Source organism: Macadamia integrifolia, unplaced genomic scaffold (genome assembly GCF_013358625.1).
Source record: "Macadamia integrifolia cultivar HAES 741 unplaced genomic scaffold, SCU_Mint_v3 scaffold_7A, whole genome shotgun sequence".
Lineage (NCBI taxonomy): Eukaryota > Viridiplantae > Streptophyta > Magnoliopsida > Proteales > Proteaceae > Macadamia > Macadamia integrifolia.
In genome coordinates, this window is record NW_024870674.1 from 17,803 (window position 1) to 39,792 (window position 21,990).

At 39.0% G+C, this 21,990-nt stretch overlaps 2 protein-coding genes and 2 long non-coding RNA genes across 7 annotated transcripts; 2 read left to right on the plus strand and 2 right to left on the minus strand.

Moving 5' to 3' along the window:
• Window positions 1-6: 6 nt before the first annotated feature.
• Window positions 7-5,925, plus strand: LOC122071752. The gene is made up of 2 exons (XR_006138263.1): window positions 7-1,630; window positions 1,859-5,925. It is a non-coding gene; the product is annotated as an uncharacterized LOC122071752 (long non-coding RNA).
• Window positions 4,813-5,763, minus strand: LOC122071751. The gene is made up of 2 exons (XR_006138262.1): window positions 5,348-5,763; window positions 4,813-5,145 (listed from the first exon to the last, which is right to left on the minus strand). It is a non-coding gene; the product is annotated as an uncharacterized LOC122071751 (long non-coding RNA).
• Window positions 5,926-10,065: 4,140 nt separating the features above from the next.
• On the plus strand, window positions 10,066-16,971 carry LOC122071756. Of its 4 annotated transcripts, XM_042636155.1 has the most exons (9): window positions 10,067-10,357; window positions 12,887-12,988; window positions 13,109-14,209; window positions 14,373-14,664; window positions 14,905-15,114; window positions 15,242-15,415; window positions 15,577-15,777; window positions 15,878-15,991; window positions 16,457-16,971. In XM_042636155.1, the coding sequence occupies exons 3-9, from the start codon at window positions 13,134-13,136 to the stop codon at window positions 16,799-16,801; spliced, it is 2,412 nt and encodes an 803-aa protein (XP_042492089.1). In that variant the 5' UTR covers window positions 10,067-10,357; window positions 12,887-12,988; window positions 13,109-13,133; the 3' UTR covers window positions 16,802-16,971. The 4 variants fall into 4 exon arrangements, with proteins under 4 accessions (XP_042492092.1, XP_042492090.1, XP_042492089.1 ...); XM_042636158.1 differs by having other exon boundaries at window positions 10,066-10,357; window positions 12,887-14,209; window positions 15,963-15,991; window positions 16,457-16,624; XM_042636154.1 differs by having other exon boundaries at window positions 12,887-14,209.
• A 2,001-nt stretch (window positions 16,972-18,972) lies between these two features.
• LOC122071745 (60S ribosomal protein L31-like) lies at window positions 18,973-21,654 on the minus strand. The gene is made up of 2 exons (XM_042636140.1): window positions 21,488-21,654; window positions 18,973-19,498 (listed from the first exon to the last, which is right to left on the minus strand). The coding sequence occupies exons 1-2, from the start codon at window positions 21,574-21,576 to the stop codon at window positions 19,219-19,221; spliced, it is 369 nt and encodes a 122-aa protein (XP_042492074.1). The 5' UTR covers window positions 21,577-21,654; the 3' UTR covers window positions 18,973-19,218.
• Between the last annotated feature and the right edge of the window lie 336 nt (window positions 21,655-21,990).

A 21,990-nucleotide genomic window follows, 5' to 3' on the forward strand; every position in this document is an offset into this window, starting at 1 on the left:
TTTTTTTTTTTTTTGGGGGGGGTTGTGATGGGGACTGAAATCCTCTGCGGGAAGAGAATCTGGCAGAGGCTGGCGGAGACGCCCTTGGATCGTGACATGTGGCCCTCTGATGCTGATGCCTTGGCTTGGCTGGACCGGATTGACCCCCTATGGAGGCCTAAGCCAGGACACAACCAACCCAAACTGATATTCTGGTCTGGTCAGGGTTGGTACTTGATATTTAGGAAAACAAATTATTATATTTGATTTTCTTTGCTTTAGAAGCAGATACGTAGGATTTCCCTTGCAATTAGTTAGTTTTCATTTTAGATTAATTCCATCTTTATTTGCTTTCCAATTTTATGTGAGAATTCTTCTTTAAATTGCTGTAAAACGATTATGGAGTTTCAGTTTGGAGTAAAATAATTGAATGACTGAATTAATGGTTGTGACCGTGGCTGCTGTGATGTTTGCTTATCCCTTCTCCCCACTTTGGTCCTTCTCTTCATTCATCTTCTTCTTCTTCTTCTTCTTTGTTTTTCCCTGCTCTCTTTCTCTGTTTGTGGGCGATAGCTGCAGCCCCAAATAAGTGGGTCGATCTCCCTCATTCTTGAAGTACTTGGACAAGACCTTGATTGAGGGTTCTCTACCTACTGGTGATCAAAACCCTGGAGTATTACTTTCAAAATTTTGTTCTGTTCTGAGAAATCAAACTCAGGTTCATATCTGGTTCTGAAACCCTCCACCAGTCCTGATATCAGAAAGGAAACTCTATCCTTTCACTTCCCGTTTGGCTGAACTTGGCTGGAATCACAAGATCTGCGTGCTGTGATTCTCCCTTCCAAGCCCAAAATCGATCCATGCTGGTGTGAGAGCGCTCCATCAAAACTATCGAGGCTGCCTCCCCTTCTGGTTCTGACTCAGGGTTGAAGAAGAGTCGTGAGTTGCTTTATTTTCTCTTGTACTTTGGTTACCAGTTATACCCTTCTATTTGTCCCTAATTCTCTCATATCCCCTATTCCTATTTTACTTCCTAGTTTACCCCCATCAAATAATCATTAATCCCCTTTAGGTCCCATCTCCCAAGTAGCTCATAAGTAATCTGTTTATTTACAATACTGCCACTGCAACTTGATTATTGAGTTTTCTTATTTGAGTGGGTCCAAAGCAAATCGAACAGGGTTTTCTTAAACCCCGGTTCTGCATTAACCTCGACATGTGGATGGCTAGATGAGAGATGGAGCAGGGAAACTTGAATCTGGCCAAACGCGTTTACCATTTCCCATTCTTCTTCTTCTCCCTCCTTCCTCTCCTCTCTTCAAATCCCCAAGACATAACTAGGGTTAGGGTTTTTCCTTCTTTCTCTCTGTAGACATCAGAACTCGAGTAAGCGAAAAGCCGTCTGCTCTGTCATTGGGGAGGTCTCAGTGAACCACATTGAAGACAACTCTGGTCTGGGGAGGTCTCGAAAAATCCCTGCTTGGCAAAATCCTTGCCTGCGTTTGATTCCTGCTTTCCCTCAACTCTGGTCTGGAGTAGCTTTGTTTGACATCACAGTGAAGAAACAGAAGATTCCTCCCGCTCGCTGAAACCCTTTTGGTTAAACCCCTCTCCCACTAGCTGAAGGCTTGCTCTGCCCATCAGAACTCAAGTAAGCGAAACTCCCTTCTTATCTTTTTCATTTTATGATGGGTTTTGCCTCAAGATTTCAATAGCTTTCTTCTTTTTTAATTCACTATTTTGCGTTCCCCGATTTCAATAGCCGATTCCCCCAATTTCAATATGATTTTCTAAACCATGTGAGCGCTAGAACTTTGTTGTTTGATATAGTTCATGCAACATTCTCTAATTGTTCTCTGCAACTTGTGAAAAATTGAAGGGTTTTAGAAGCATGTTACATCTCCGAAGTTGAAGTAGCATAAACGAACTAATGTTTACAGTAAGGATTGTTCAATCAGCAGAACAATTCTAAGGGAACTCTCCCCCAAATTATGCACTACTTGTATGCTTGCACAAAGAGGCTCCATCACTTAGTGTAGTCCAGGTGGGACAGGCAAGAAGTGGTCCATAAGGATTAGTGTAGTCCTGGTGGAACAGGACAGAAGCAGTCCATAAGGATTCAAGAGAATGAGAACCTTGAACCATTTTCTTTGTATCCCTCATTCAAGCCAAACACAAGGCAAAACACTTACTGTTCATCTGAGCTTCAAGTCTATAAATTCATGCAAACCCAGTTGGCATTGGGCCTTAAATTAAAGTTGTGGCCATTTTCCATCTTCTTAATACTCCAACAGACATTAAACCAGGCTGTCCAGAACAAGCTAATGCTCAAAAAGGATGGATCAGATGCTGAATATCTTATCCTGAATATGACAAGGAAGTAAGTGATACAAGTACATTTGCTTGCATGACTGGGAGTTGTGACAGGAAGGTTCATCTTCCCATTGGATTAGACATTACTTCAGATTCCTTCCTCATGGATATGCATGTAAAAGTTCCAAGATAAGAAAGAGTTGCAGGGAACTTAAAAAACAGATATTTGTGGGGCTTCTTGAACTCCAATCATGAGTTTACTATAGGCTTCATAGTCCGCTTGTCATTACATAATCCAACTATTGATGTTGTTCAGTTTATTTTTATGACTACATACCAATTGTATTTGTTAACTTGATTATCTCTGCTTACCTTTATTTGGCTGGAATTTAGTATCTTGAAAATTAACATTTTTAGATTGTAGGTGAATCTTTAGCTAAAAAATGGAAGAGCACCTGGGATTTACCCAGGGTATGATGGTTTGAATCCATCAATATTCTTGGATATGGTCTTACTTTGTGCTGAATTTTTAAGTGAGTGTGTGTATCCAGCTACTGACTTTAATTTGGTCTTGATATGGTCTTGCTTGTGCTGAGTTTTAAATTATGTTGTATGTCATAACTTGGAAATGGCCTCTCCTGAATTCTGATGAGAAAATAGAGAATCATGCTTAGATAAATGAATTTTATTGATAATTGACAAGATCTCAAAAGAGGTTCTTGATGTCTTATGGTTTGGTGTTCCTTTTCTTTCTGCCAGCTTCAGATGCTGGAAGCACACTATCATTTAACAGGTCATGTCCATGTGATTTTAGTTTTGGGTCAATGGGTTATGTTGGGCTTATTGAGTTCATGATATTGAGTTGTTCCATAACTAGAATTTTAACTTCATTGGTGTCACTTGGACCTCTTACTGGGTTGTTATTCTCCTTGGCCATTTCTCATCAGTTTGTGCATACTGAGGCTGACATCAGCTTGTGCGTAATTAGAATTTTAAGGTCATTGTTGTCACTTGTGCACACCTCTTCATCATTCCCAGTGTTTTTTGTTGGTTGAGATTGGTTTAATGCAACTGATCTGTATAGATGGCAGACCACAACAGCCTCATAATAGATAATCCATGTCTAGATTGACCACCAGAATCACCCAGTTCTTGCACTGTACAGAACTTTTCCCAGTTTCAGATGCTGGGCATGCACACACTGATACACATCTTGCTCTTCCAATATGTTATGCGATTCTTTTTCTTTTATTTAATATGCTAATAAAATGTGTGGATGATCACGGTCAAGGATGTGGTGTAGTAAGTAGCCAATCATATAACACCAAAGAGAGCAAAATCTATGATTTTTTTATCCAAAGAAAACCTCTTAATAGTATACCACTTCTATGAATGGCTCGTAATGTTGCATCTCTTTCTAGACCGGGACCTTTTATCATGACTTCTGCTCGTTGCATACCATGATCCACTGTATGAATAGTATTTCGTTTAATAATGGTATTGTTGAAACTTGCTTGAACATGGATTACTCCTTTTTGTATTCTTACATGAACCAATTCTTGGTATAGGTTTTACCATATTTTATCATCTCATAAATATGAGTCAAAGATAAACGGATATATCCATTTCATGTCAAAACAGATCTTATATTTGTACATCGGGTCTCAAAATTCTATTGATCATATACCTTGGATATATTAAGTGTAAAAGCTATCCAGTATCGTAGCTTTATGTATTTAAAGAAAATAGACAATCTCATGAGCAATTATGACATTATCCGTAATTTAATGCCTTTTCACATAAGCTGCTTGGCAAGTTGATATAAAACTATCCAATAATACTTAAAAGACAGATTTGCTAATAGCTTAGCAATAAAATCTTCTACTCGAATTGTCTTTATCTTTTTCAGCAAAAAGAGAGTATGGTATGAATAGTACCAAATGGAAGAGTTTGCTAATGGAAGAAGTTGTGAACAAAAATACTTAGAGTCTTATTAACAAGATCCGTTGCGCATATGCTTATTGAAATCAACAGATTGGATAAAGCTCCTGTTTTTCATTTCTTTTAGGTTCTTTGTTTGTCCCTAAAGCCACACAGATTTAAGTCTTTATAATTGCAAATTCATTTATAGGGAGGGACTTCTTGTAACATACACTAATGTATTTGGTATTTGATCTCTTATGTTACACCATCCATTAATTACTTTGGAAACAGACCTTCATACCTCCACCAAAGGACTTAAATGAAGTTTTCCTTCCTAGTTTTCTTCTTCTTCTAGTATAGAAAACAATAATGGGCTTGGTCTGCACTTTAAGTATGATAGAATAAGGATGGCACCTCAATCAATTACATTGCTAACTTGTAACATATAAAAGGATATAACCACCAGGATAAGGATTGGGGAAACTATAGCATTCAAATATAAAAATCTATAGCAGGGTTGGTTTGATGAAGTAACCCCACTAAGGTCTTCTTCAGTACCTATCTAATCAGCTGAAAAATATTTTTATAGAAGTAGAGTTAGAAATTTAATTGACTACTTTAGAGTGCATATTTGTTCCTAAAAACTTTTTATATTTAGGGAAAGTATAGATGTGCTAGCAGGTTACAATAGAATCAGGAATGCTAGAGGGTTATTAACCCTTGGATGAAAAGAAAGACTCCAACTTTCAGTCAACCACGGCTACGCCTTTTCTCTTCATCTCTTTCTCTCTCCTTGCCCCTGCAACCGACCAACTGACCTTGCCACTGCTCAGATCTCTTTCTCTCTCTTTCTTGTGAAGCGATTTACTTTGTCGTCCTCTTCCCTTCCCTTTCTCTGCAACTCTATTGACAAGTTCCCCTTTCCCTTTCCTTAACGAAGAACAACGGAGAAAAAATGTTTTGGGTTAGATTTCAACATCCTTGATCTTATCATATCTAACAGATTAATTGTTTTTTGTTTCCATATTGGTAGATAAGTTTCTATTGGCATTATCCATTATATCCTGGCTTTAGTTCTCTATTTAATAAGTTATTTCTGTCTAGTAAGAATATTAAACTTTCTTCAACTCACCCATCGATCCTTCTATGGTTGTTTTGGAATTCTATTTTCGAATCACTTTCTAAGCTTGGGATATACTGTTGGAGAAGCCCTGCTCTTATCTGTTTTAATTTCAGTAAGTTACAGCCTTCCTCATAGACTTGGTCCGCCACCTGCGATGAGGTTGCAGCAATGAAATAAAATCGGCCTTGCCCATTTTTCAAGACGGACCCTCCAGATTGAGAATGTAGTACTGCAATGAGGTTGCAACGATGGCAAAGAGCAGGGGATGGGGCGGGGAAGCGAGCTGTGGGGGGCGGGGTTGAGGTAGACGTAGGAAGCCGTAGGTGGAGAAGGAAAGAGGTAGGGAGCCGGAGTTGGAGTTGGAGTTGGAGCCGGAGCCAGAGCCGAAAGTGGAGGAGGGCAAGGGAGTTAGCGCCAGAGATAAAGACAAAGATGAAGAAGCGAAGGAGACAGGAGGATGGGAGGAGGGAAAGAACTTGCAAGAGAGCGTCATAGATATGTACACACTACACTTAATCAATGGCATAGATCTAATTTATCCAATCTAAAATTCAAAAATCAGCTAATATTCCTAATTCCATTATAAACCACTGGCATTTCTTGCTTTTTCCCTTATATTATTAACAATTTTTGTTTTTCTCTTTGGAGTCTTAGAGAGAAGCAAACCAAGCTGTCTTCTGTAGCCTTTTATTTTCACAGATGCCTCCAAGACAAAACCTAACAATCCCAAAAGCACAATTAGGGTTGTCTAAATGGACTGATTCCATGTGGAGGTGGGAGGCCTTTAATTGGCATCAAATTGGTTATTTTGGTCAATATATATTAAATATTGTCGGTATCTATATCGATATGATATTAATATTGTAAGTATGGTATTGATTCGAGGGAGGGTAAAATGATCAAAAAACAAAAATATCAATATTTTGGGGAACAAAACTATTTGGTCAACCTGATACGACTGATCCATGTCAATATTCATATCGATTGAGACCAATACAAATATCAATAAAGACCATGCTACCTAGTGCCTTGAATCACAAGAAATTACAAGAAAAAGAAAATGAATTTCGATTGTAACATCTCTCAATCATTTATATTTTTGTTGTATAACTTGGATAATATTTAAATTTGATAAAAAAATCTTAAATAATCCTCTCTTTTTTTTATATATTGACTAGCCAATCATTATCCAGAGCGTATTGACTCAGGGCCATAGGAAAAAGGGGGAGTAGGGGATAAGGTGGGATGCCCTGCACGAGTGCAGCCTCTACATTATCGGATAGAAAAACATTCTCCCTATTATTATTAGGAAAAAAACAAACCTAGAAGGCAGCGTGGTTTCTACACCTAAACAAAGGTAGGAAAGAAATGACCACCCTGCCCCTATGAAAAGTGAAAATCCCATTGATGTTGATGCTTCCATATGTGCTTCCATTCGTCCCCACATTGGTGCAGAACCCACGATGGTTTAGGAAAACCTCTCCCTTTAATATTATTTGGGAAAAAGAACGTTCACTAATCGTGCATCCCCTGGCCCAAGCACAATCGAGTGCAACATGACTACTTATCTCTGACTTGCACATTGGACGATGCTTTTGTCTGCCTCCTATTGGCCCGTGTGCTGGCACAGTACCCACATGACCAAAGACTATTCTATTGCCATTATTATTATGAGAGAAAGAAGCCTCCTCCACAAACTAAAGGGCAAAGTTGTCTTTTTCACATGAGGAGGAGGAGAGGGAGAGAGAGAGAGATAAATACATTGAAGTACTGGTGTAGGCCATGCTCTTAGACAGAGTTCTTATTACCAAAAAAAATTAGCGAGAAAGGACATTGCAAGAGCGTATGGCATTGTTGCCCCTTGTCTGTATCACTCCTCCTTCTTATGAAATGATATATCTAATTTATTGTGAGAGAAGAGAACACATGGAACCACTAATGTACGAGTTATTCTGATTGGGTCTCTTGTGAGTTACCTAGCTATATAGGATTGCTCGATGGTTGGTTCGATTTGGTTTTGTTTGTTTGTTTTATATTTTATTATTATTATTTTTTTATGATAGACATCTTTTTTATTTAAATTGTACTAAATGTAAATGATTTGGTACAATAATTTCTAGGTAAAATCAAAATTGAATCATTTAGTAAACTGTTTCATATATGAACCATTTATTGTTATATGGTTTTTTTATCCGGGCACGAGCCGATAACTTTCGTTTTTCTCTTATATTTATAATCAATAGTGATGGCTGATAAGATTTGATGCCCCAAAAGTTGTCACCCCTTTATTCAGAAATAAATAAATAAATAAATAAAAATAAAATAAAAGTGTCACCCTTTTAATGCGATAGTAAAATATTATCTTTGGAATGCCCGGCTCGTCTTGTGGCTCGTAGTCTTGTCCGGTCTACGTATGAACCAACACTTTTCTCTTGCTTGCCTTTTATGGTAAAGCATTTATCAACCGACTTCTGTGACACACCTAACAGCTCACTTGACATTATATTATTTGGAATGAGATTGTAACTCAACGATGCTGTCAGCTATACGTCTGAACCAAGCTAGAGAAGGTCATGTATTTGAACCTCTATTCCTAATAAGAGTAATAAGAGCATAATAGGAAGCATTAATAAGGTGGACATTTTCATCTATTATGAGGGGCAGGGGGATCTTGATCCTCTCTAATTCTTAACCATGTAATTTTGATCCACATGACATTTTTATATTTTTAAAATCCAATAATTACAGAAGTTTTTTGAAATTGAAATCCATTTTAACCCAAAATTTTTACAATCGTATATTGGACTTTAAAAAAAAAATGTCCAGGTATTGTGTACACAAAGAATTACACCATTAAGAATTAGAGAGGATTAATGGTGCAATTCTTCTCTAATTCTCTCTATGCACTCTAGAATTTGTGTATTTTCAAAATCTAATTATTGTAATTTTTTTTTAAAATTCAAATCTATTTTTATTTTTCAAATACCTTAAATTTAAAAAAAAATTACATGATTACCCACTTTTAGGTTTTCCGTTACAAAATTACCTACAAAAATTTTTGGTTAATAAAAATACCCAAAATTAGGTTTGATTTTACAAAACTATCTACCTAAAGTTTCAGTTAATAAAAATACCCAAAATCAGGTTTAGGTTTATAAAACTACCCAAAATAGTGACTCTTTATCTTTCACATATAATCATATATTTTTTTATAACTAAAATTTTGAGTGGATAGCTTTGTAAACTCAAATTCAATTTTAAATATTTTTGTTAACTTAAACTTTAAGTGGATAATTTTATAAAAGAAAACTTAGTTTTAAGTAATTGAAATTTTTGGTGGATAGTTTTGTAAAAGAAAACTAAAAAAATAGGTAATCATGTAATTTTTTCAAATTTTTACAACTCTTTATTTTAAAAGTGTACATTACAAATTGCTAAGAAATTGCACAACTGATAATTGAAAAGGATAAAAATCCGTGGTGGGGAGGGGGAATAACAGAAAGGGGAAGGCTGGATGGAATGCATCTATATCTATACAGCTGGCTACGATGGACTTAAATAATCAACTTTTCCCATCAATTAAATACTATAAAGAGGACACTTGACTAGGGGTCAAGGCCAACGTAACCCCCATCAGAATTCCAAACTTTCAGTGTCAGGCCCATTAATGTGGTCCACTAAAAGCTGGCCCCAACTTCAAGAAAAATCCAAAACCTGACGTTCTGCAGCAGTTGTGCACTAATTTATAAGAGAGGACAAGGGCTGCAAAGTTAATAGTGTCGTCCTCAACTACCCACTCCACTCTCCTGACATGGCGACGAGACTGTAGTACTGTACCATTCAATGGAAGGAATTTAGATGAGGACTTAATTAAACTAATTAAATTTTAGAGCTTAAAAAAGAGTTTAACATTAATCCCGATAAAAATAATGGAACCATTATTCCATTATGGGCCGGGCGGGCCCACTTCGTGATCTCATCATTAATAATTTGATCTTGATGTTACCTCTTTCTCCTACCAATGTACGTTGTACCATAGGGGTTTGCTTTGATTGGGCCCCACCTCATCAACTTGGGCTCCCCAGTTTCCCAAACTCCGAGGCCCGAAGCCCGAATTTTTAACACCAAAAGAAAAAAAAAAGAACTACGAGAAAGATTCCAATCCTACAGCTGATATGCATAGTGGTATAGATCGTATCAAGCTGGTTGGTATATAACAGATCAGGAGTTTAGCCTTTCGTTGAGGCTAATTGGGTAAATTCAAGACATAGGAATTCTACCATCTCGGACCCACAAAAAGGCGTCACGTGTTGGTGCGGGATCCATGTGGATAGTGACGGTGACGGTGCCCCACGATATACATATCTACATTAATACCCATGATTCGATCTGTAACCCGACTTAAAATTGGGCTCTCAGGTCTTTTGGATCTTCATCATATGGGGAATCTTGAGACACGTGGAGATATTTGAACCGTACATTGAGAATCTAATCTGGTGGGTCTTTGTTCCTAAACCACATTGGGTTAATTCATCTGAATCGTCCAATGCCTTGGTGCTTGTAGACTGTGGAGAGGCATAATGCACAGTTTCACATTCGGTAACCTTGTGGGTAACTGACCGGGAGATCCCGGTCAATCTCGGCCACCGACAGCTATCACCGGTCACATGTAACCGGCCGTACGTTCAACCGGGCCTTTTAAAACGGTCTTCTTAAGTCCCGTAGCAGTTCGTACTGCATTGCCCCATCTCTGACTAAGCTTTTGAAGAACTCTCAGAGAGAGAAGACACAGTTGATTACTTGATTCGAAGATCGAAGCCTCGAACCAAAATAGTCTCCGAACTCGATATTTTTCTCGAGAAGAAGGAGCATTGATCTCATCTTCTCAATATATGAGCTCTGGCAATCCCGGAGTTTTTTCTTCTGCAACTTTTCCAGATACAAATGGCGTTAAACGAGGCTCGCATTTGAACCTTTAGAGAGTCACGAAGACCAAATAAACTGATCTAAGAGCCTCTGGTGAGTTCAATTCTTCACTGTCATCGTTTTTGTCAGTTACTTTTTAGTTCTTGATTCGTACTGAAACTGCTCCGGTCTGATGCTCTGTAAAGCTAGTTCATGGCTTTTCTCAGATAAGTCGCCTTTTTCTGTTTTTATGTGGTTTTACTAATGTGGCATTTCCATCTATGAACTTCCTTTGCTCCTTTTTTTTTTTTTAATTAATTTTTAAGTTTAATTAGTGAATGGGTTAAAGCTCCGCTAGTTAGATTTGGTGGAGGAAGATTAAAGTTGCTTGTTTTGGTGTCGGAGCATTGCTCGATCGTGAGTTTCCGAGTAAATTGAGTTTAGATTCTCATTGTCGTTTTCTTTAGTCCCGAGATCTGGTCTTAGCTTATTTGGTAGTTATGTTCATGGTTTTGCTCGTTGTTGGTACTAATGAATTTTAAGTAGATCCATTTTTTTGGTGCCGTTCATATGGAAGAAGGCTTTATACCAAACCGTGAGCATCTAATGCTCCAGTTTAATGAAGCTCTTAAGCTGGGCTCTCATTTCCTTGGAATTTTGGGATCTCAAAATTCAGAGAGGGTAGTTCCCAAATTTGATGTGTTGTTGATTAGAAGATCTACTCCGATTTCTGACCATAGTTTGTGGCTTAACAGTGCAAAACTATGGTTGGTTGTAGTCCGTACTGTTTATTGAAGTTCACATTAAGCTCCTTAGTTAAAATTCCAAACTTGTCCGATATTTGCTGTTGACTTTCTACAGTTAGTAAGGAGTTAATGAGTTAAAAAAGAAGCATGCTTGTTAGTCTTCTCACGATGATACTTAGTATATGGGAAAAAAATCCTCTGCCACGGGTGCGGCGGTGCTGCGAGGATCGGATGGCCGGCATGGCATTGGGCTGTGTGCCGATGTCGTCTCGGCCGTCCGATCCTCACCGCACTGCACCCACGGCAGAGGATCATCGCCCTAATATATGGGCATCCTGGATTTGGAATGATTCAATTGACTATTCATTTTATGACCCTTGGACGAAATTTCCACAATTATGAGATTGTTTAATGCTTTCTATTTAATTTAAGGGGCCATGAACAGCTTAACTCTGTCTACAAGAAATATGGGGATCTTAACTGTGTCTACAAGAAATAGGGGGAGTAGTTGGTTTCATCATTTGAACGATCACTGATGCTTATTCTCTATTTAAATGTCCATGAAAGTATACCTCTAAGGCGAACACACAGGATGGTTGATTTCATTATTTGAAATTTGAATAATTTATGGTTCTCATTTGGGAGGCCTATGAGAAACGTAGACTTAATGGATTATCATACAAGGATATGATTCAGAAATTCCCTCTGGGCCTTTTCTCCTTTATTCTTCTTCTTCTCACCCACCCCCATTCGAATAAAAAAAAAAGGGTGGATGTGGGTTTTCAATGTCCACTTGTAGGATGGGTCATTGACTAATTGCAAATGCATGGATGTTGATATCAATATTTGTTGATACTCCACCACAGCCTACGTGGATCTGATATCCCAGATTTTTTCTTCATGTATTGCATTCTTCTTCTTTGCTTTAGTCCGTTTCGGTTGTTGCACAATTCTAGACTTTGTGCTGTTTTAGTAGTTGAATAGGTGCTTAAGATGGATTTCAGACCCTGATCTGTGGTGTGAACACTTGCAGACAGGACTAAAAGTAACTGTGGTGTCTGCAGAATTGGTTGAGTGGATTGCACATCGGATGTTGGAGAAACCTCCTGTGTGTAGCTGCCTTATCCCTGAGAGATGAAGAGAGCTTATTGAGAACTCTCTCTCACACACACAAATGCTCATTTGTTCCTGCCTAATTTTTTCTCTTTTTCATGGTTAACATAGTCAAATTTTCATCTGTTTTAAAATCTTTCAGAGCACTATACTCTCCATCTATTTCACAGCATAATGGTCTTCCTAATTGTGGCATTATCCGAGTTAATATATGCAACTTAAATATCAAGTTCAGCAATAAGGTAGTAAGCTCATCCATTTACAATGTGAAAATAGAGCACCTGATAGAAATGTGACATTAAGTATAGCTAACACAGACAGACACTTTTTGGAGTTTTTGAACACCATTAACCCTGAGGAGTTTTTATGGGCCATTTCACTTTGACCTTGAGTCGAGTAACAGTGATTGATTTGAGGCTTACTACAATACTATAGTTCTGTGGATGAATGATTGGCTTCAATTGGTAGTTGGTTGTTGGTAGTTGATATGATTCAGGAAGCTTAAATGGGGATGCTAATTGTTGGGATGACTTAATTCCAATATGTAAGTCTCATCAGTGTCTCAATCCACTAAGTTAAATGCATTGTGTGATAAATTTAATTTCTTTTACTGACTTATGGCTGAACTAAGAATTTTTAGTTTTACATGGCACTGCTTGTTTTTTTGACATCTACTGTTTGATCTGCATTCTAAGTTGACCATATCCTCTCTTCTAATTGTGCGTGCATCTTTTGCTGTGTCTGGAATAAACTCTTGCTGACTTGCTTTGCTCTTAAATTGCAGAAACCATGAAAATATTTCTGCAAAGCTGAGGGTTAGAGAAAGTTCATCTTTCATATAGAAGCACTGCCATGAACTATGGATGCAGTTATCCAGTAAATTTAGGTGTGAATAAGTGTCTTGTGCATAGGTGTTGACGAGTAAAAGAGAAATTGAAGAGATTTCTGAGGAAATGCTTTTGTTATATTTTCTCCTCCTCAATAGCTTGTGCTTTTGATTGTACAGTTGGAAACGGTGAAGTAGATGAAGCATGAGAGAGACGGAAAAGAAGAAAGCTTTGCCAAACAAAAATCTTGTAAAGCGTGCCGGGAGAGGGGATCGGGGAGAACTTAAGCTGTCTCAAGAGAATACATGCAAAAAGTTGAATGCAAAAGAAGTTGAATCTAAAATTTTGGACGCTAGGCCAGGCTCCACTGTCTCAGTTAGTGATTCAACTGAAGTATATGAAAGCATGGTTATACATTATGTGGATGATATCTACAGGTCTGAGGAGGCAACAGTGGATTCAGAAGGCCAGGAAAGGGCTGCCAAAGGGAACAAGGATGATTTAGAAGATCATTCAAGTGATATGGAAAAGGATCCCAAGCTAGTTAAGGAAGAAGAATCTGACTCTGAGACTGTGAAAGATTCTGCATCATCTCAAGGGGATGCGCAGACAACCGAGGATGACAAGGTAGAAAAAGCTTCAAGGGTTCCTAAAAATATTTTGAAAAAGGAATCCTCAGAAAGCTGTCCCCGTGCACCAAGAGCAAGAACTGATCGGCATGAAGCGAATAACATACAAATCAATGCTTCATCTGGTACTAAGAAATCAGTGAAATCTAAAAGAGCATCTTCTAAAGTGACTGGTAAGACCATTGATGATGACAAATCAAAGAATATGAAAGTTCATCCCAGGCCTTCTCCAGAATCTTCTGAAGGAGTTGATGATGAGTCCATTGAAGAGGTAAAGGAGATGGATATCTTGGATGAGGCACCAAATGGTATTCAGAGCATTGGCAGCGACGATGAATCTGTTGATGCAGAAGAAAATGGTGTGGATAAAGAAAAAGAAGTTCTAAATCAAAGGATTGAAGAAATGGAACAACGAGTAGAGAAACTTGAAGAAGAGGTAAGAGAAATTGCTGCCCTTGAGATTTCACTTTATTCTATTGTACCAGAGCATGGGAGCTCAGCCCATAAGGTGCACACCCCTGCTCGACGCCTTTCGAGACTGTATATTCATGCGTGCAAGCATTGGACTCAAGACAAGCGAGCAAGTGTTGCTAGAAACACAGTCTCAGGGCTTGTACTGATAGCCAAGTCTTGTGGTAACGATGTCCCAAGGTAAAAAGAAGACTACTGCATTTCTGAGTTCAGTGGAATCAAATGCAAGTTGTTCTTTCTCACAAACTAATACAAATATCTATCTTTTTCTGTTTTGTCTCCCTCATCCCCCCCCCCCCCCCCCCCAAAAAAAAAAATCCTTTTTTACTTTTTACTCCATAAGGTTGACCTTCTGGTTGTCAAACACTATAGTCCTAAGAGAGATCATCTCTCAAGCGTTTGGCAATCTGCAACACTCAGTACCAAGGGTCATTGAGTCCAATGGTGTGAGCAAGCGAAGTGAAAGCAAACCTTCACCATTGAAGTGGAAGGGGATATCTGGAAGCAAACAAGTGAAGAAGCTTGGTTTCATCCAACTTCTTGATGACTGGCAGGAAACCACCACATTTACAGCTGCCCTAGAAAAGGTCGAATGCTGGATTTTCTCTCGGATTATTGAGTCAGTGTGGTGGCAGGTAAAAAGTGATCTAAGTGCACTATGAAGGTTTATAAGTTAATTGATATATGACTAGAAAGAGTCCTCATCCAAATGAAGCAATCAACTGACTATTTTTTCAGACATGAGCTCAAACTGTCAATTTTGATAGCTCTCCAACCTGGTTACATACATGATATTGTCTCATATTTAAATTTAGTATCATAGTTGATTTTTTATTGGATTTCTCCTCGAGTTGATGGACATAATCTGGTTTCAGACCTTAACTCCACACATGCAATCTCCGGTTGAGAATTTGTATGCCAACAAAAGCTTTGGAAGACTGTTGGGACAAGCGTTGGGTGATCAGCAGCAGGGAAGCTTTTCCATTAACCTTTGGAAAAGTGCTTTCCATGATGCCTTACAAAAATTGTGTCCTGTCCGAGCAGGAAGGCATGAGTGCGGTTGCTTGCCAGTGTTGGCAAGAATGGTGAGCAATTGATGTTCCCTGTTCACCATGGAATTTTACTTACATTCTAGTCCCCTTTCTAGATAATAGATGAAGCAAGTGTATCTATCTGTTTTGGAATGTAATACAGTTTTCCACTTGTTTTCAGGTAATGGAACAGTGTGTGGCCAGGCTGGATGTTGCAATGTTTAATGCTATTCTGCGTGAATCAGCCCATGAGATTCCAACTGATCCTGTATCAGATCCCATTATTGATCCCAAGGTGCTGCCTATTCCAGCAGGCGACCTCAGCTTTGGATCTGGTGCACAACTCAAAAATTCTGTATGTGCCAATTTTCATATTCTTCTGTTCTTTAGCAGCCTCAGTGATACACTCCTGAAGCTAAACGCTTTCCCTTACACCCCCTGGATGACACCTGCTGATTGTTTATCTGTTCTTTGAGTTTATTGATGCTAAAACCAAAGATACAATTCCCCTCGCAGGTTGGGAATTGGTCTAGGTGGCTGACAGATATGTTTGGCATGGACACTGATGAGTCCCCGAAGGAAGATAAGGTCAACGGCTATGATGAAAATGGACGGTGCGGGGATACTGAGCCCAAATCCTTCCGTCTACTAAATGAATTGAGTGATCTTCTGATGCTCCCAAAAGACATGCTTATGGAAAGATCCATCAGGAAACAGGTAGATTTTTCTGTTTTCAATTATTATTTGCAAGATGCACATTTCAGTCTTTTCATTAAAGTGCTAAATGCTGTTAGTTCCCAATTCCATGTTTTCTCAGGTATGTCCATCCATTGGCCTTCCTTTAGTTAAGCGGATACTATGCAATTTTACTCCTGATGAGTTCTGCCCCGATCCTGTCCCAGGAACTGTCCTGGAGTTCCTGAATACTGAGGTACAATTTACTACACTACACCTAAGTTCCTTGCCATTGTTGCAGAGAGTAGCTAACAGTTAAAATATATGGGGTGATTCTGTAGTGCAGTTTAGGCTTAGGTTACTCACTTCTGGTGAATCCCCATCAAAGGTGTTTGCTTGCCAATGCAAATAGAATGGTTATAAGCACATCCAAAGTAGCATGTTCTCCTGGATTACTAGGGAACATGCCTGAGAAACCCCAATAAAAACAATTGCAAGGGGTGGGTCTAATCATCTGCATTGTAAAATTTGGGACAAGAAGTTCCTGGGACCTAAGTTGACTCAGCTGAATCTTTCTTTCAGACAACCAAGTATTATCATTACTCACCACCTTGTGTTTTACTTGGTTGAGTTTATCCAAAATTTTGTAACCTCTCTCGGGGGAGTTCTTTTAAAGTTCTCATTATGATTGGTGTATGGCATTGTCTTAATATACTTTCAGAGTTTGGTGGAACGAAGATTATCAGGGGATTCAGTCAGCAGCTTCCCACATACAGCAGCCCCAGTTGTTTACACTCCTCCTTCCCTACTCGATACAGCTGAGAAAATCGGAGACATTGGAGGGACACCGCAGTTGGAGAGGAATGTGTCAATGGTTCAAAGAAAAGGGTATACCAGTGATGAAGAACTGGATGAATTAGAGTCCCCCCTAACATCCATCATTGACAAAATGCCACCATCTCCAACCATAGGAAATGGGAATGGGAATGGAAAACACAAACAAGATACAGGTCATAGTGGAGGGCTCGTGAGATATGAACTGCTCCGGGAGGTCTGGTCTGTATGAATGATGCAAAATTCGGTGTGCATATCTCTTATTTATGTACAGACATAGAAGTGGATTTAGAAGGAGGAAATGAAGAAAATATTATTCCTGCAAAGCTGTATCGATCAAAAACAAAACTGGCTTGGAAATTCCATCTTAGTAAGATTTTGATTTATCGATTTTGTTCTTAATTTCATCAGTTCAAATTGTATTGGATCCCAATAGAAACTAAAATGATTAATAATAGGGAGGCAATAAATGAAATTGTACTTACCAGAAGCAAAGCACTTAGCCACTTACTACAATCTACAGTTGACTATGGTCAAAACTATTACAACTATTAAATCTAAAAGCATCTAATAGAAGAGTTTCGTCTACATCATCACCTCTTTCCAACATCAAAAGATTACGAAACTTCGAACCCAATACTACAGAAAATCTAAGAGTTTATATAAGCTAATTCTGACCCTCCTCAGTTGTGTCCTTGTCTTTACAACTTGGAAAAAAGTTATCCACTACGCCTTTGTACTATTGCCTCTTCACATGATTTTTTATTTTGAGAGAAAGGAACATTGTCCGTCTGGTGTTTCTTATGCCTAGACACAAGTGGGTATGAAAAGATCACACTACCCTCCTATCCCGTGCGTTGAAGATGCTCCCGTGTGCCGTGTGCCCTTCAGTTGGTCCCATGTGCTGGTATTGTCTACATCAGACAGGCAAGGTTTTTTTTTTTTTTTTTTTTTTTTTTTTTTTTTTTTTTTTCCTTGTTACTCAAAACTCTTCACCTCTTCACCTTCCCCCTCCCCCCTACCCACCAAAAGAAAAAAAAAAAAAAACCCCCCTCTTTCTCCTACAAAATTGAAAATTCTAAATCCTTACATTTGTTACCTTTGCTCTCCTTCCCTCCCACAACCCTCTTCGATGGCACCACACTCGTGGAGCCTCTTTCCGGCATCTCCTCACCCCTTTGGGTTCTAAACCCACCAAAAATGTATTTTTGGGATAAAGGAATGAAGAAAGAAATTAAAGATAGAAATGAGAAGCAATAAAATAAACTGCATTCAAGGAAAATAACAGAGAAGGTGGAGAGGCAGGAGAATATGAAGGAAAAAGAGCTCACTATGTTCAAAGGTGTAGACGTGCCGGTGTTTGAAGATGTGTGTGTGTGAGAGAGAGAGAGGGGTAATTCTAGTATTGTTGATGGGAGATGGAGGAAATTGTATCATTGTTTTTGGCCCAATGTAACAAGAAGTCTAGTAGAGCATCTCAATGGCTATGGAGGTGGTGGCGAGGTGGAGGGTGAGAGAGGCTGCGGGTGTGGGGAGCCACAGGAGGGGGGCTGTGAGAGGGAGGGGAGGGGAAGGGAGGGGAGCAAAGGTAATTTAGGAATTTACATTTAAGGGGCTGTGAATGTTTGCTTTTTTAAGGGAAAGAAAAGAAACTTTGACTAAAGTTTTAACTAAATATAAGGTAACTATTGGGGGGTGAAGATAATAAGCTCTATGAAATTCCTCCACTTAGATTCACATTTGAACCAGGGATGGCCAAGAACATGGAGGGATTTGGAGGGAAGGACGACAATGACAAAGGTTCTGGTACCGCATAGTACAAAAGAAGAGACGATTTTAAGGTTGGCAAAACGGTAGTTTTATAAGGCAGAGCAAGTTAGGGGGTCGTGAAGGCTGAGGCGCTGAGCACTCCTATCCCATTTAAGGGTGAGACAGACCACAACCGCCCCTCCCAATTCCCCCATATACTAACCGGCGGAGAAAGCAACTTTCCAAAAAGACCAAGATGTATGAACAAACTCCTCTCTGCTACCCCCACTACCAGTGCCCCCCAACTTCCCACTTAACTCACCAGAGTAGTTCTCGGAGTGGAAGATAAAATTAAAGGGCAGTTTCTGGGACGATTTCAACCGGAATCAATGTACCCCCCTCACATGGAGAAACTTTTCTAAACACACACCATAGCAAGATTAATCTACATATAAAAGGCAAAAAAGAGGTATCCCATAAATTTAATGAACTTCTGCGAACCAATGCCCTTGGCTGCGCACGAATTATACTTCTAATCTTTCCATCAGCTCATGAGTAATCAAGCAAAACTCATCCAAGGACTCAACTGTCTGCTTGTATACCCAAAAGTTTCTACATTCTGTCGCAGGGTAAACTAGAATTTTAAACTCAGAATAGACAAACTCCATCATCAGGTTCATTTTGTAAAAAAATTCACTCACGCAATCTCATGCTGAAGCTGTTTTGGGTGCCAATTGTACAGAATAACTCAAAGCTACGCTACAAGGATGACGCCATCATAATTCAAAAATACATTCACCTCGTAGTAGAGAAGTTGAAAAATCCAAAACAAGGGCAGTTTCTGAACTAAAAGTATGATCAAAAATGAAATTTTACTAAAAAACTAGGAAGCAGGAAAATTCACTCCCCTTCTTCAATGACCTTGGTTCCCAAACCCTTCAGCCCCTCTGCTGGGACTTCTGCAACAGTAACTAATGAGTAGAGCTCCTCTTTGGCGTCTTCCTCATCATTCCTCTTTCTGGCAATGCGCACACGGACCCGCCTTGGCACACTCCTGATCCCTCTACTCCAGATGTGCTTGTTCAGCTTCACATCAACTCGAACATCAGTTGTCCCCATTGCTTTCTGGGCGAACTTCCTGATTTCCTTTATGGCCTTGGGAGCCATCTTCTTGAATGTGCTGTGAAAAAGAACACACCATCAGCATTCATATTGGTATCTCCGAAGTTATCTTAACCAAACCAAATCCCACGTACAAGTAAAAAAGACGAGGATTGATAAAGGCAACAAGGGAAAGAGACAGATTAGCCATTTAAGAGAAAAAATAGAGCAGGGCAAGGGAGATTCTGTAGAAGCAATATCAGTTAGATCAGCAAGTCCATTGACTAGTCAATGGTTTTCCTTGGACCTCCACTCACCAGTGAGATGTCCACTGAGGCCTGGTTCTTACCAGTCCAAACATTCTGACCACCCGGTAACAACAGGAATCATATAACGGATAAAAACTAGTACCATAAGCTAAATCTGGAAATTAAGCAAACTAGGTGACAATTAGAACACATGAAATGGTTACAGGACAAGAAAAGGAAATAAGGACACTCCTCTCACCCCTCTGGCAACTATTTTTGCTGCTCTTCAAATCTCAGCAAGAAAGACTGCATATCAGTACCAGCTAAGTTACCCAGGCCTGGCATGGATACTTGGATATGGAAGTTTGTACTTAAGCAAAGTATTTGGAATGGGGAGAGCACATTTATTTATAAGTTTGCAGGTAACATAGATAATCAACATATTACCATTTTTACCAAAAAAACAAAAAAATTGGATGTTTACAAAGGATGACATGACAATACACTCAAATTTCCTTGGCATTTGTTTGTCCAGATCCATTGGGAGCCCAAGGGCTTGTATTCCTCTGGTAACCTCTTGCAGTCCTCATCCACCACAGAAGTTATAACTTTAAGATGCGTAGCCAAGTTTATGACTAGCAGGTGGCCAATCATTCACAGGGAGGGGGGAGAAAATTGTAAATTTCCTGAACTTAGGTTTGGCAAAATGCTAACAGCACATAGCCGCAACACCACCTCTCCACACACACACACTCTCTTTCATTTTAGTTTTCCCCCAAAACTTGGCAGTAATTTTCTCTTCAGGATGTTCTCCATTTTTTTTTCAACTTTTCTCTATCGGCATTCTCCCTTCTCCAGCCGGACAGACAATTGCAGTTTGTATGTTATGATTGTAGGGTGAAGGAATACATTGTATGGTTTAATTCTTTTCTGTCATTGCATACAAATTAGTTGTGGGATGAATGGATTACATTGACTTTGAAGTTTAAATATAACATTATTAATTTACATAAAAAATGTAATTACACGGTTCTTTTTTTTACACATACAAATATGTTGAACATATTGTCAACGTAGTCAGTTGAGCAACACACTCACACAGGGATGTAAGCAGAGCAGCAGGTGTACAACTGGCTGTACCAGTGTTCTGATAATGTGGCATAGAGCAGTACATAGTATAGGCAGTATGTAAGTAATCGGTGTCAGAGTGATGTGGCGAGTTTAGTGACACATCAGCTGCCATATCATCAATCAAACTGACCACATCACTTCAGTTGAGAGACCTTATTATTGAATTTCTTAGATTTTTTAAAGTCAATTCAGTTGGTTCGGACCGATCGGCCTTCCGATCCTGAAACAGGTAAGTTCAGCTACCTCCTCAAGTTATTTTTCTTACAGAAAAAACAGACAATGGCATCCAACCTCATTCAATAATAAGTCTTTCAAAATATCTTTAAGCAGCCGAACCAGAAAAAGAACCAAAGAGAAGAACACATAAATTTAACAAATGGAGGTCTCTAAGATCACTTAGTTGCAACAATTCATGATTACTCTCAAAACTCGAACATAAACAAATGGAGGAAACAAAGTAGCAACATTAATGACACCTCAGTTTGCGAACACAAGCACAAAGAACAGGAACCTGTAACTGATATAAAACAACAAAAGAAAGCATGGAACGAACAACAACAGCCAGAACTCAGATTCAGAGAGAACCATAAGATTTTGATTCAAATACATACAGATCTAAGCCGCTTCTAGTCTAACAATACAAGCAAAATGAAATTGTTTAGAGATGGAAATTGGAAATACACCCTTACCATCCATGTAGACGCTTGTGTAGATTGATGGTGTACTCCCTAGTAACCACCTCCTCTTTCCTTCCACCTTTGCTTGGCTTCACCACCATTGTTGCAGACTAGCAGCTCTCTCGGGGCTACAACCCTTATTACCTCCCTTTCGGCTGCGCAAGAAACCCTAATGCTCGATTCGGGAATATATATATTAGCAAACCCCCATCAGTCGAAACGGTAACCTCGTTGTTCATGAAAACTACGGAAATGCCCTCATCTTATTTCTTATGGGTTGCCGGATCTGTGGCGGTCGGGTCCGGGGATGGGGATGCCCACCAGAGAGAGCTACTCTCTTTTTTCAAAAAAAAAATAAAAATAAAAATGTATTGTCTTGTGGTTCAAAAATTGGCATTTATGCATTTATCGGTCTCAACTGCTACTGATATAATTATCAATACGGTGGGGTGCTAAATTTGTTCTTTGTTCTTCGGCAGCATAGCAAAGAAGACAGGGTAAACACTTGCAGATTA